The sequence below is a fragment of the Wasmannia auropunctata genome, unplaced genomic scaffold (genome assembly GCF_000956235.1).
Source record: "Wasmannia auropunctata unplaced genomic scaffold, wasmannia.A_1.0 LD336101.1, whole genome shotgun sequence".
NCBI lineage: Eukaryota > Metazoa > Arthropoda > Insecta > Hymenoptera > Formicidae > Wasmannia > Wasmannia auropunctata.
Window position 1 is genome coordinate 3,315,182 of NW_012026789.1, and position 16,249 is coordinate 3,331,430.

The 16,249-nt window shown below is 33.9% G+C and overlaps 1 protein-coding gene across 1 annotated transcript in view; it reads right to left on the reverse strand.

The window, feature by feature from the left end:
- LOC105459397 (pikachurin) overlaps nt 1-16,249 on the reverse strand; it is a 115,730-nt gene that overhangs the window by 90,133 nt on the left and 9,348 nt on the right. The window contains exon 3 of the mRNA XM_011705378.1: nt 8,194-8,310. Within this exon, the coding sequence (XP_011703680.1) occupies nt 8,194-8,310 (117 nt within the window). The remainder of the gene's footprint in view (nt 1-8,193; nt 8,311-16,249) is intronic.

Here is a 16,249-nt window from a genome sequence, read left to right on the forward strand (position 1 = left end):
TCAACCAAAAGATAATAAACACTATATTATTTTACGATTGTACATTAGCTGCGTGATCAACGATTCACAAACTTATGTCTCATAATCGTCATAACTCTTTATTAAATTAAGTGCATGGAAAAAACTATTTTGCTGGAAACTTTGCCTAAAAATTTTGCTGGATACAGATCTGAATGAATAATTTTGTTGGACTATCAAAATAATTTTGTTGAAAATTTAAACTGGTTGCCAGAATATCAAAACATTTTACAACAATGCTCACCATTTTCAAGTTTCCAACAAAATTATTTTCAGATCTGTATCTAATAAAATTTTTAGATCGTCCAGCAAAATTGTTCTTTCTCTGCATATATTTCACACGACTTTAATATAGAAAAAAAATAGATAACGATAGAAGATAAAACCTATCATTTCGTGATATCTACAAGCAACAGTTATATTTTTATAACAATGCTTAGATTCTAATTTTTCTCGTACGGTACATTGATCTTCTCGTTAAAGTATAATTTGTTTTCTATTTTCCGATCGAGAGCATAATATAATCATTGGATCCAGTGATCAACCAACGATGAGTGACCATGTATTGGCCATTTATTAGTAATCCATTTGTGATTCAATGAAAGGTTCGGCATTCGTTTTGTTCATTGAATATTTCGCGGCGACACAGAAACTTGACTCGCACACGATTGAATTAAACGCCAACGATGACGAACTAACGTGTCCTCGATATTTATTTTTAAAGGTAAACCGATAATTACACGGCATCTCGCCGACAGTATTTTCCCTCCCCTGGGTACGACCTTGACGAGGTGGGAGGGCCCGGTATCCTGAGGGTAATAAAAACCCAACGACGGGGAAGCTAACGTTGCCCATTGCCGCCGATTTAATTAAGTAAACGAACCGTGGCCGGTTCGTCGCCTCGTGCGTTATTTTTCGAGAGTGCTGTTCAAGTAATCGGACTAAAGGACTTTTCTAAAGGCAAACTGATATCCTAGTAGTTGCACTTTCGATATGATGAAACGGGACATTATTGAGGTCTGGACACATCTTTACGCCAAGTGTGTCGTGGCATGAGATGATGTCGGCCGCGTAATATTTGTAAATTCATATTTTGTTTTCTTAAAATAACTCAGTAGAAATATACTCAGTAGGTATACACTTGCGTAAAAATCTCTACTACCTGCAAAATTAAAATTCAACTTTTATAAAAACGCAGTGAGCACTAACCATTCTACAACATTTAAATAGATTGTAAAAAAGTAATTTTAACGATTACCCCTAAAATTCAACGCAAACTATATGAGATATCATGGTATCTCTCATCATCTCACATCTATCAACCACTCTCTCTTCTCTAATGTTTGTGGTTTAGCAAACTTTAATAAATTATTGACAATTGAAGAGCACACTCTTTTGTTTTTTGATCAACGTACAGTTTCAGTAAAATCTTTAGTATATAAAAACTTGCGTGCTTTTAAAAAAAAATTTTAATTTTAACGTGCCATCGCGCGCGTCAAAGAAAGCATGCATTCAATTAATGGAGACGCGTTGTATGCGCGCCGGCCATAACGCGTAGCAACGCGTGCGTGAAAACAAGGGATTAATCGATAAGAGTTCGACCGATTGACTTGGATTCGTCGCTCCTCTTGCCTACCAATCATACGACTCACCAGCTATGGTGTCGTCGTATGAATTGCATTTAAGCTGACTTGGCCAGCTTAGCTTGACGGTTTAGCGCGTTGACGGGAAGTTGAATCCCATTTCATGAATTGTCTAGCTAGACACTCTAGACTGTTAGGCATTGGCAATGGGCTTACCTCTCATCACGTCTAATCTGATTTTGATATTGCCTGCGGTATACCACTCTGGTATCTCACCTGGAATCGTAGTTAATTAGTAATGATCAAACCAATTTAAAATTTAATTTTTGAACAAGAGTCGTCGGATTCAATTCGAATTTATCTTCTTATAGGGCTTAACTTCGGAAATACCGTTGTTCGTTGATTTTACGTGTAGGCTTGTCCGATATAGAATATATCTTATCATAGGTTTTATGAACGGGAGTGCCGTAGTGTCGTGCGAAAGGCTTTTATCGATAATTAGTCCGCGCGCGATTGTAGTGCGTTATTCACGAGTTTTTTTTTCGCAAGTGAGTGCAATGAGAGTCCTGACAAGCCTGCAGATATTCTGAGAAGAGGAAGAGGCTTAGGAGAGGTATCGAGCATCAGCGAAGCAACTTTGCGGTGAATATAATTTTTTGCATAAAAATAATTTTTTTCTTGTTTATTCGGATCATTGTATTTTCATAATTTAATCAAAGATAACGATTAGAAAATAAATAATAATAGTATAAAATTTTGAAAAGTTTCTTGCGAAGATTATTTTCGGAAAATATATAATTATTTTAATAACTGTCTAATTGAGTTTCTTATATTAGGAATCCGTGAAACTTATGAAATTAAACGTATATGTATTACGTATATGTATGTTTTATGTATTACTTACGTTAGAATACGTAAAATTAGATGAATACGATATTTTTGATTAAAAAAATTGTTAATCTAAAATAAATAAGCTAAAAGAGATTTATAACTAAGAAATTAATTGGATCAATATTCGTTTTTAGTTTCTTATAAGAGATTTAGCAGCTTTCATTTTCATTATCGGGAAACAAACGTGTAAAATTATTAATTTAAAATTTTGTGTTAACAAACTCATCAATAATTTTTATTAATAAAAAATTTATTAAATAAAAATGTAATTTCTGCCGTAAAATCAGAACCGAGTTTCTTGAATTAATTTCAAATTTCCAAAAGCCGTGCTTTTGAAAGTTGCATGAATCGGCGACATTCACTATAGAATATTTAAAGAACTACGAATTAAATTAGGACGTGAAAAGAGAGTTTATTCTCCTCAATAAGTGATCAATAAATCTCATTTATTCTAGAATTACTATTGGTTTTGTCTTACCTAATAAAAAGATAGTAACAATGTTAATAATGGACATAATAATTGCTTATAATAAGTTAAAGAAAATACAAATAAAAGGAAGATTAAAAAATAAGAGACATAAAAAGATAAAACAGAATAAAAAAAGGTAAAAAATAATTAAACATTATTTAATTTCAATGAATAGTATAAGCACAAAAATAAATAAATATATTTTATGTTCAATTTTTGATTTTTTATAAAAAATTATTTTTGGACAGAGTCAATTCTGCCAATTCAGGACATCAAAATGAATTTTTAAAATCATTTATACTGCTTTATAAAATAAAATGTGTACGCAATTTTATAAAAGCTTGATTTTTTGTTGATTAATTGCATAAATGTAATTAAAATATGCGAATATGTTTATTTGTGTTTGCGCATGAAATAAGCTCCACAATCGCGCATGCATTTCATTTTTAAATATACTCGTTTGTAACCGCTTTTCGGTAACAATTATTTTATACATACATATTTTTTTATAAACAAAAAAAATTATGTCTTAATAATGAATATATATTTTAATTATATGTATGAGAGAGAGAGAGAGGGGGGGAGAGAGAGAGAGAGAGAGAGATAAATCATTATCTATTGAGTGCTCTAAAATGACATCCCTCAAGCATTAAAACAATTACAACTCGAATTACAATTATAATAAACAAAACTCAGTGAATGTCAATAGAGAGCTCAATGTAAATATACATATCGGATACAAAAATGAGAGAGAGAGAGAGAGAGAAAGAGAGAGGAGGGAGAAAGGGAGGCAGGGAGGGAAGGAGGTAGCGAATCGTCAATCAGACAGTTTATCTCTCAACGCTTTTAGCGATAATCTGATAAGCAATTAGTAATCACTTATCGATTCCAAATAATTTCATTATTTGTAATATAGTTTAATGAACACTCTGTGAGATATCTATTGTCAGTAATGCTTATTTATTTACATTTATTTACTTTATTATCTATAGTGAATAAATCAACAATATCTAAATATTATCTAATATTAATATCCAAAAAAATAACATTATATAGGCAATAAAATTTAATAATGAGATTAGATAATTTTTTAACTATAACAATTTATAATCTTTTTTGTGATCGCTTATTTAATGTATGAAATGATGAATTATTTACAGGTTATAAGTTTGTGATATTCTTTGCCATCGCAACAGTGACAAACTTGCCGCTCAAAGACGAAAAATCGCTGCAATGTACCTCTTACAAGTATAAACATACCACGTAGTCGTAGAAATGAATTATTATCGACAATCCTTATTCAGAAATAATAATAACAGACATAATTCAGAATACAGAATAGATTATTCTGAATACAATGTCAATAATTTTTCTCACATCTTATTAAAAAGAATATCTAATTAATATGCTCTTCCAATCAAATTATCGATATTGGATCTCATCTTATATTTAACATTTAATTTAAACAGTTAAATTGCTCGTTGATTATACTATAAATGGAATAATGCTTTTCGTGGAAGGTAATAGGGAAAGATTGATTAACAAAAAGGAACAGGAGTAAAAACTGAAATGAAACGAAGGCTAGGTAAAATAGACGTTCAATTACCAGGTGTCCAATTAATTTTAGCCCCAAATCATCGTAGATAGTTATTCTCGCGAAGTCGTCGACGGAGCAAATCGTCAAGATGCCGACCTAGCAAAAGTTATTGGCAAGATTACCGAAATTCGTGTTGTTCGAACAGAAATGCCTAGGTAGGTCTCAAGAAAATCGACCTGGCTGGTTTACCTCCGGTAAAACTCTCGCGAAGTTAAGAATTACACTTAGTGGTAAAATCAATGGAACAATCAGGTACGTGGAATCTACGGCATTCAAAGAAGGTAAAGCAGAATTAATGCGATATGAAGGAACAATCTCTGGATACGTAGCGAAGGTGGTAACAGAGGAGGAAACGTACACGTTGACATTACCATCTCATTCAATGGAAAAAAAGGCGGAAAAAATTCGCACAAGCTTGCCAGATTAGACATTAAAGTTAATAACGGAGTCAATGTAATCAAAATTATCGAATGTGGAGATAGAGGACGTTGAGATTCTATCATCCCCGGAATTAGCGGATTCCAGAAGGGAAGGGAGAGAGAGGTGATCTTGAGCCAGGAACAGAGGAAGAAATTGACTTATCCGATTTACCATGGGCGGAGATCGCCAGATTGTGAATCAGAATCAGGGACAAAATCAATATAAGAATCAGATTTGCAGGCTCTGCCGTATTGGAGGGAGTACAATTAGCGCAAGACAGCGGATCGATTTGGATTCGTGCAGGCAGCGGGAAAGAAAGTATTCACAATGGCGGTACCATCAGATTCAGCGCGCAGGAGCTGGACGGAGAGTAGAAATAAAAGATGTTGGAGTTTTACCAGCCGCGAAATTAAATCCGAAGGAGAGATCCGAGAGCGGAGGGACGAGGATGCCAGCATCCATGTTAGTTAGATCGCACGATTAGATTCAAGCGAACAACGGATAGAGGAAATCGCAGTAAAAATTCGACGCGGTTGAATTTATCGTGTTGCCCGATGAGATGTTCTTAATAGATACGTAGTAAAACCAATAAACAACATTAAAGTTCGTATAATGATTGCGTTCGATCGAGTTAAGGTAAAAACGAGGAACAAATTTATATTTCACTCGCACGTAAAATATAGTAAGACTTGAATACATTTTCGGTCGATAATAACGAATGTTTCAGAATAGTCAAAATTGAAATGGACAAGTTCATTTTTTGAACTGCAATAATTATGCGATATTCTCTACTAAAAAAAGAATCGATGAAAGCCTTTATCATTCATTAACTGCGAGAGTTATGCTTTGCGTAATATGATAAGCGACTGAACGTGTTACAAGTAATGTAATTTCCTCTTTGCGATTCGTTCTCGTGTTCCAATTAAAACGAATTATGGTTTAGCAGGTATTTTGATCTCGATGTAATTTTTTATCGACTGTTTTGATCTACGCAAATCCTGCGATCCTACTTTTAAAAATATCACTTTCGACAAATCGAAATGCAATGAGTTTTGAAAACCGTATTTTTTTCTTAAATTCTTTAAAAAAAAGAAGTGGTTGATGTGAATAATGAAAGAAAACTTTGGTCGCGAGTGTACCGAGATAAGCATTCCGATCGTGGACAGACTGTAATAATGGAATTCCGCGAACAATCAATCGGAAAGCAATTAACGGAGGCGATCGTCGGCGAACTTCCCACCAAATTTCCTGTCGCGTTCGCTCGTGAGAAAAACGTCTATTGGGTAAACGGAACCGCGTAATTTTATTGCAACAGTTGCATCGAGTAATATACTTTATACTATAAGTCAGTTTGATGGCACCGTACATGGTGCGATCAAAATGCGCGAATGCAGTTAAAAAGTACGAATTTTTTAAACATTTCACATTCTTTTAAATACAATGGTTTTATTTCTCCGTTTAAAGCAAAAATGCGCGAAAATATAATGTAAAAGGTAACGTGAAATGTTAGTTATGCTTTCCACATCTCGAAAACTACAAGCAAAACGAATAACCATCGTATCTGTTGAAATAAAAAAAATGATCGTTACTTACATGCAATCTATTTTGCGTAAATGCTATTGCGCAAAATCGATTACACGTATCATATTTATGATAACGCTTGTGGTTCGAAACATTTTTGCCACGTGACACATAAAAACCCTTACATAAGATTAAACTAACGATAAATCATAGCTGTCCCCAAAATTCTTTGTGATTTATGGATAATTTTACCGTATTTTTCTTTCACAATGCCTTCTCTCCGTATTTCATAAGCCCGACGCGAAATGTATTCCGCGCAATTCCACGCGAAATGAGATATTACCTTTAATACGGGCATGGCACTGTAAACAGCTTGAACTTGAGATTGTCGAGATAAATTTGCAACCACCGCGCGCGTGCTTTTTACCTCGTAATTTTTCGATGGCGCGATAAATAAATTTTGCGCGTAATACAAGTTATTACGCTAGATATTACTTCTACAAATTAATTGAAATGTGAATAAAAAATTATATCTTTTTTTTATTTTTTAATGATTAAATACATAACTAGAAATTTTATTTCTTCTCTTGTATGTACAAGAATGATTTACTTGAAATTTTTGTTCGACTTGAAAACGCATTGTTCTTGTTTCTTAACATTCTTGTTAAATTATGCCAATTATGGTATCAAAAGAAGTTATATAAAATTTTTTCTTGCAATACACGTTTATATCAAAGTAAATTAATGTTTTCGTGTGTCATTATATGTTCGACAGAATGGCTTATAAATTAGAAAATATATCGAAGATTCTTTTTGATTAGCAGATTAATGAATAGCTAGAAAACTCGAATAATTGTTGTAAGAAATTGTTAATTGAATTGAAATTGATAATTCTTCATATACAGATGAATTCTATATTTATTGATATGTTCTATATTTATTGATGCAAAATAATAAAAAAAGATACTTTTGATATATTATCTACACAATTCACACAATAGGATACGAGTAATGACACGCGAGAAAACTAATTTATTTCAAACAGCTGGAAAAGAATTCATCTCGTTTCTTGCTTTCTACAATTTCATATGGCTGCACTGAGAAAGGAGCTTTACGCTTGCAGTTAGAAATGCAATTTTACAATAACAAAACACAAAAATTAAAGTAAAAGAAAATGTTCTCAGAAAATTTAATTCAGAGATGCAAGAAGTAAATCAAGAATAGTTTGAAAATTATCTGGACAAAGAAATCTGATCGAAAGCACAGATAATTTTATCGCTGTAAAGCTTTCGAATCGAAATGTGTCTCATGTAGTTAAAGAAAGAGAAGATAATCACTAAAAAAACTATAAAAACTCTTGAAATATATTTCTAAAACTTTCGAACTTTCGATGGATTTCCAACCTGGTAAAACTGCAATGGTGTTATCAAAAAAATATTACCAGCAGTTTAGAGATAATAACAATCCGCGCTTGAAGGATACTTCTGGAACAAAACTCTCCGGGATTCGAGCGAGGGATTCAACAGCAGCGGCAGACAGGGGAGCGATGCGACGCTTCGGAAACAATACGGGCGTCGCATCAAAAAGTTTTAGCGGCCATGGCGGCGCAACGCAAAATTTTATTAGGGAAATCAAAGATGTCGCCCGTCATGAATGCGAATTGCAAAGCGGGATAAGGATCGAGTCACACTCACCGGCGCAGCTGTATCCATTTTTATGAAGTATGTAGCCGTCCCTGCAGTCGCACTCGTACATGCCGTCGTGGAGTTCGTAGCAGAGCTGCTCGCAGGGCGATCCGTGCCCGCATCTTCCTGAAACACGATAGAGAAACGGGGACGTGAGTAAGTTATGCGTGCCGGGGGAATTCGAGGTGGCGCGAAGTGGCGAACAAAGGGAGAAACATCGGAATAGAGAGGGCGGCGATGAGTTGCAAACGCAACTGTTCGTGTGTTCTCCGTTCTCACCCCTAATAGCGTATTTATTTACACAACACTATCTTTGAATATACTCCGTAAGATCGATACGTATAAAAATTCTAGTAGACGTAATTTGCGTGTACCTGCACTTTCGTTTTTATCTGTAAAGAGTATAAAGTATTCTCGTATAATCTATATACATCATACAGACAGTGAATTTATAGTAACAAAAATTTATATATATATATATATAAATTGTTATTATATATATATATATATATATATATATATATATACATGTACATATTATATGCAGTAAAATATCTCTAATCGATTTGTTCTTCTTTTGGTTGGAGGATACGTTACTAGACAACGAACACGTTCTTATGAATTACTTATAAATTTGCAGATTTAAAGTCAATTTGTGATGTAAAAAAATTGATATCTATCTAATATTTCCGTTACAAATTTTTGCGAGAACAAAGAGATGTTTTTTATTGCATTCATTGATTTTGAGACAAGCTAACCATTGTCATACGGATGGAAGACAATCTCTGGTCGAATACACGACAATCAAGACATTACTTTTTTAATTTTTCAATAGAAATCTTTTCTCTTTATGTCTCTTTTTATATCTCTCACGTGAAATACGATCCATTTCTCCACGACCGATCATTCTTACAAGTCTCTCATGAATAAATAAAAATTTTCTATAAGAAAAGAAAAATAAAAAATATTATTTACTGTTTACCTTTTGATATTTCACAAATTGTAAAGTAAAATTATTACAGGTTATATAACATTTTTTAAAACTAGTTGCTCCAGCATGTAGATATATTTTTTTTAATCAACACATCGCAATAGTACCGAGGCGTAAAGAAAAGTTGTATGAAATTTGCGATGAGAAAAAGGTATTATGTTGCGACACACAGGCAACTAAATGTCATCGAGCCAACCGCAGCGTAGAAATGTTTTCTCCGTCGCGATTTTATTTTGTTATTTAATCTAACGTCGCAACAACAAATTCACAAAAAAATGTAATGGAGTATTAAATTGTGGCGAGCGTACGAGACTCAGGATAACAGCGCAATAATTAATTTTTCATTATGTTGGGTAACACAAAGGATTAAATCTTGTATATGACGTAAGAATTTTTTTAAAATAATGTCTGTGTAAGTATAAACACGACTTACGATATAATGGAAATGTCAACGATAATAACACTAAATAATTTAGTGTAATAATACTTATCGTAAAATCTACAATATTGTAAAAATTCTTCTAGTTTGAACTTTCGTGATCTCGATTAGGTTTCGCATTAATGTCTGCAATATTATATTTTGCAATATTTGAATACTTTTTATAAAATTGATCTTTCTCTCTCTCTCTCGCTCCTTCTTTCTGTCTCTTTCGTTTTGTCTATATTTAATATTCATAAATATACGAGCAGTTATTAAGCTGCATTTATTTACTAAGTCATATTTCGTATGTAAAAACAATTCAACAATTAACATTCGTTCAATACGCAACCGTCCGATACAATTAAAAATTTCAGTGTTGACGTTTTATGTCATGTAACTGTCGTTGCAACGTTGAAATTTACTGCAAACGTTTTACGACTAGCAATAAATTAATCGGTTTCACTGTTGCAATGCACTGTAGCAACGCTGGCAGCCCTTTTTATAGATGCATCGAATCACTACGTATAATACGTTACAATGCGATTTTCATCGAAAAAGCAAGATTGAAAAATATACACGTTATTAAAAATATACACAATTTGTAAACTTGTCGAGGTGACAATTATTTAACAGATATTTAATTCGATTTATTTATCGGCAGTAGAAATCGAAGTAACAGAATATAAAATTTGTAAGTTGTCGTTTTATTATGATATTTGTAAATTATTTCTTATGTAACACTATTTTTAAAAATTAATTATTTTAAATGTTCTGTATTACAATGAAAATATTTTACAAATCAATCAATATACATTATTGTGTTGTATTATTAATTCCGGTGCGTCGTATCGAGATGTGTGTTAAATTATTTTATCGTAAAATACACGAATTATGTTTTTTAATTCGAAGTAACGTACAGATCTGTAAGAATTATGTCATACATATTAATTTGAGTAGTTAAAACTTAAAGATGTTACAAATAAGTATAACGTTTCACAGATTATGAGAACAATATTTTAGCTGACTTGATTAGTGCACATGATATCTGCATATAAGAAATTAAAAGATAAAATTAACTAAATTAAAATTTAATGTTATCTGTAAGAATCAATAATGCACGATAGAATTGATCAAGCTTTAATCACTTTATAACTTAGAAACTTGTGACTTCGACATTATCACGATATTTTAAATTAATCTTCGGAATACGCTACTAAAATACTGAATAGAGTAATTGTGGAGCATCTTATTTAATAAAACTTGTTTTGCTTTACTCATATATTATTTGTAATAATTCCGACAAAATTATGTGTTCAACGGTAATAGTAATGATATAGTTGATAGATAATAATAGAATAATTATATAACAATTTGCTTTAATGTTTAAAACTAACAATTTAATTCGTTAAAGAATAACAATAATAATAATAATATCGTATTCACAATAATATTAAAAGTACTACTAAATCATAGTATGTAACTTTGAAAAGAGTTGCATGTGACTAGCAACGATTTCGTTTTAGTAACGTCAACATTAAATATGCATATAATAATGACATATTTCACGATTTCATGAAACAGTCAAAATAGCGACATATTGCGAAATATTTTAACATAAAGCGCGATTGGATGGGGACAGGGAAAGAGCAATAAAGTTTCAATAAAAAAAAGTGCATTATATTGAATGCAGTAAAATTTCATGGCGCTTTTATTTCAAGCGAGCTCATCTTTCGGGCAGACATCGCGAATGAAAATAAAGCGCATTCAATTTGTATGCGGACTTTTCAATTTGCACATATGCATACCTAATGCGTATATTTCACACTTAATTTTAGTTTAACGAAAGTGCTTGCTAAGTGGACCTCATATAAAGCCAGCCGGCCGCACAACGATACGTACAATTAAAATATTTCTGTGTTATCGCTCTGTTTGTGAAAACGTTTTAATCAAACGGGTTGTATTTCTAATTTTCAGTTTTAATGAATATATTTCCTGCTTTTTTTTCAGCCAACATGTTTTTACCATATTTTTATATAAATAAAAAACCACATGCTTTACATGTGAACATATAACCGTATAAATTTTTATTTTTGCAGATATTACATTCTTTTTCACAATATGATTAACAAATCACCGTTAATTACTATTAATCCGCGCGTAAAATTTAATGACGCAGATATAATCTAATAATATCAATAGGGCGACTGTTTTTACACACAAAGTAACTCTGTTTTTCCTATACCAAATATTTTCCTCGTGATATAAAACTGTGCATAAAGCTCTCATATATTTTAGAGAGCGCTATGAAACGAGCGGGGCAAATATTTTACATCGATCTTATATCGCGAAGCTGTGAGAGCAACCTTAAATTTTTTTTAATAGCTTCTTACATGTTTACCACGTTTGAGAAAGAAGCCCTAATTGAATAGCAAACAAGCGTGTTTATCGTATGCTTGCATGGCGATGTTGCACTAGAGTTTATACACATACCGAATCTCTCATTTACATAATGGACGAATTACGTACAGGATCTCACGGATGCCTCAAATATAGTACTATATAATATAGATATAAGCAGTCAAATATAGCATCCGTGTGGTATGCATTACGTTCCACGGCAGAAAAAGACGAGCGTAAAAGAAGCGAAATTGGCGGACGTAAAATTAGGCGTTCGCACAAACGAAACGATTAATAAAACACAACGCGAGCAGGAATAATTTTACTGGAAGAAGCGAAATCCGCTGTTGAATGTGCAACGACGCATGCATGCTGCGTTCTCTGCGCGATGAATCACGCGACCCGTTGCACCTCGATGCACTATAATGTTCTTCTATAGTTACCCACCCTCCCCCCCCCCTGGCACAGGACATTGAAAATTCCAATATCCGGCTCGGTCGTGTGTACTCTTTACGAAAAACTGGCCGCCTGGGGAAAACCGGCATCATTTTCATGTACGCTATCTGGGAAATGTATATGTCGCGTTGCACTTGACTTGTCGATGTACCGGCCGCGTAATAAAACCGATGTTGCGCCGATATTCCGTGGAACGGGCGATAAAATTTTGTTCCGCCGTTTATTCAAATATCCATGCGTCATAATCGTCAGTGTCGTGCCGCGAAACTGCATTCCCGTACTCGTTATTTATTTGTTAATCTTATATAACCGATCTTTCGCCTATCCGATCGCACGAGATCTCATAACGGATGCATCTCCTAATTTCTATCTCTGTCTTTATACCTTCTTATTTCCCGTTTTAATAATTATCTATTGCGCAATATTCTCTCGCGAGAACATTACCTGCAGTTAAATGGCACTTCAGCCTCACTTTTGGCGGAGGAGCAATGAGTTTAGACTCGAGATATTGATATCCGGTTACCCGGATACACCGCGCATCCGGGTAATTACTCGACTTTCGGGGAATACTCAAGTTCTCATTACCCGGATACATTTTCACATGAAACGCGGAATTCAAAGCATACGCGATATGTGGGTAAAGCATATATGAATGTTGACACATATAGAGGAAACAGACGGAAATAGTTGCAGATAATTCGCAATCAGATGAAATTAAATAACGGATAATGACATATGAGGATAAATACAGAGTATACAGACATATAAAATAGAATTCCATGAAATGCAATAGAATATTTTATAATAGTCACTGCAGGAACTGCTTCACTCTTTTATTATATTATGTTTTAATAGATTTTTTCAGTTTTAGCAATGATAAAATTACCTTTTTTAAAGTAACGTCTACTCGAGATTTAACTGTAAACGATATCTCTCTATCCTTTATCTGTTCACATTCATATGTACATAAATACTTAAGTAAAAGCTGTAGACCGATTTCTAGAGCCTTTAATATAATGGAGCTCTATCAAAATATTGGCAGCTCGCATATCGGGATAAAATGAACCCGGGTTAGATTGGGCCCTTCTCCCTAAAACAGAATTCATGTTAGTGTTTGCATCCCCTTACGAAGGTGCGGGCGAATGAACTGATTGCACGGCACATGTGCGCACATGTGATATATGCAGGCTATGATTCTACTGTGCGCCATACATGCGGAGCTACGCAAACTATGCTGTATGGCCTTAAGTACAATGTGGATCTTGGTTTGATTCGAGGCGACGCGACGCGACGCGACGCGACGCGACGCAGCGCAAAGCGACGTTGCTACATTGCCTTGCAATGCCATGACACGTATAATCGCCCGTACGTATGCCGCGATGTTCTAACACTTGTAGACAGGTATAATCGGTAACATATATTCTAAGTATGGCAGCCGTTATAACAGTCGTAAATACCGTTCCCTCATTAAATGCGCAGCTGTCAAAGGAACGTTCAGAGATTTTCGAAATCAAGACCTTTCGTTCAATATTATTTTTTTTTTACCAGATATTTTTTCCCATGTGTTTCTCCTATTTTTTTCGTTAGTATTCACCGTTTTATTTTTTGTTCTCATCGTATATTAAGTGGACCAATGTGTATATCACGTGTTGATCAACCAATATGCGTGACTGGGAATTACAAAATGAACAACTAGGAAAAATAAAAAGTAGTAGGTACTGTGTCATACAACATCACAAAATACGAACAACAATATCATCAATCCCTCGACGAATGAATTATTTAAATCTAGTCAAATGGTACATTTTAAATAATAAATTACGCGTTTATCGACTTCTCCCTTTCCTGTATTATACTACATCATTTAATACAAAATAATACAAAAAGAAAAAAATATACGTGAAATGCGTAACAAAACGTGAACTTATTTAGCACAACAATTGTTTGTTTTCACATACTACTACAATATTTTGAAAACAATTGATTCCTTACGCAAAATACGAGAAGTAATCTTTAAATATATAATATTTAATAATCATGAAAAAAAATTAAAACATACATGGCAGTATAAGTCACATTATTTTTCATGATTTTCCTGATTTTTAATACATCGGCGTTATCGTTCCGGCAACTTTTATTTTCCTCAAAAAAAAAAAAAATCTTTTAGCTGCAAGCTAACCCATTCTCGAGTACTTGTGACCTCATTAGAAGTAAATTTTTTTGCCCCTTTTATTCCATTTGTATACACTATAGAACCACTATTTTCAGATATTGTATATAAATGAAGTAAAGCCTTCAAAGAAAACCGAAAGAAGTTTACTTGTAATGATGAGGTCACCGCAAGTGTTCAAAAGTGAGTTAGCCTGCAGTGAAAAGATTTGTTTCTCGGGGAATACAATCTGTTAGCTGCTGGAACGGTGGCGCCGGTATAGAAATGAAAACCATTGCTGTGTTGTTTTTATTTTTTTTTACATTATTATCGAATTATAATTTAAATTTTAACTCTCCTCGCATACATTCCTTTTCTATAATTTAAAAACAGTTATAAAGATAAAAAATGTGTTATTAACTATTGCTAAATGCAATTTACCCGATGACATAAAAGAGGTTGTTGAATTGAAAATTATTGGATCTCTTGCGGTGTGAATTATTCTCAAAGGGGGCAATAGAATTGTTTCTGTTAATCGGATAACCTGATTTTCAAAACATAAACAGATAAGATGAGTATGTTGGACGCGCTGCGGTATATTCCATAATTTATCAGTGTACGTTATAAATGTGCTATTAATCGATAAACACAGAAAGTTGATAAAGGATTTTGGTGCGTCCTCTTCCGCGGCAGAGTTATTAAATACTTAATAAGCGAATAAATCCGCGCGCGACATACACGTTACATCCGGTTAATAAATAAAAATCATTAAATCTTGATAACAATCCATATAATCGATTGCAAGACAAGATTGACGAAATGAATATTTTTGTATGTTAGCGACGAGAAAAATAAAATTTTGTAGTAATTCGCAATGCAGAAACTTGTCACGTGTAATTGTACAGTGCAACGAAATATTACTTAAAGAGCAATCTTCTAGCTGCAGTGTGCTTATACTTAATATAACTGACATGACAGATTTAATTGCTTATATTCTGTCACACGACGTTTGTGTTCTAGAAATGTCACTGTGCGCAAAAGCTACGTAAATTTTAATAAGCTGCTATTCGCGGTCGCGCAATTTTCCGTCCGACGTAAAGTTCGATTATATTCTCTCCAAAGCTTTAATCACCGTCAGTTGTCGGGAGCACGGATCGCTTTTTAATCGGCCAATCTTCGAGTTATGAGAAAATTGGCCCACTTATTATCTATCGCTTTCTCGTCGTGCGCGCGCGCGCGCGCGCACGCTTTTAATCAACATCGGCGTTATCGCGCACTTAAATCTGTCGGTGTGACTTTTAATGTCTCGGAAATGCGTTAAACAATAGGCAAATAGGCGAACCAGTTTGCGCGTAGAGAATTGCGTCAGTAACAACGTAGAAAGGGTGCTTTAATGTTAATGACTCGCGTGCAAGCTCCCTCGTGAAACTCGCGCGCACAGGGCCCATTTGCTAATGGGTATAGCGAGCGATTAATATCGTAGGCGTTTGGATGCCCTTTAGGCGCGAACAAATGGCGGGCGCGGGTCGCGCGGGAGCTTTCTGAGAATAGCGGCTACACGCGCGGGAAATCATGCACGAATATACATGTAAAATGTATAATGTATATGCGGACTTTGTTTAACGACTGTGGGTGAAAATGCGGATTGTAA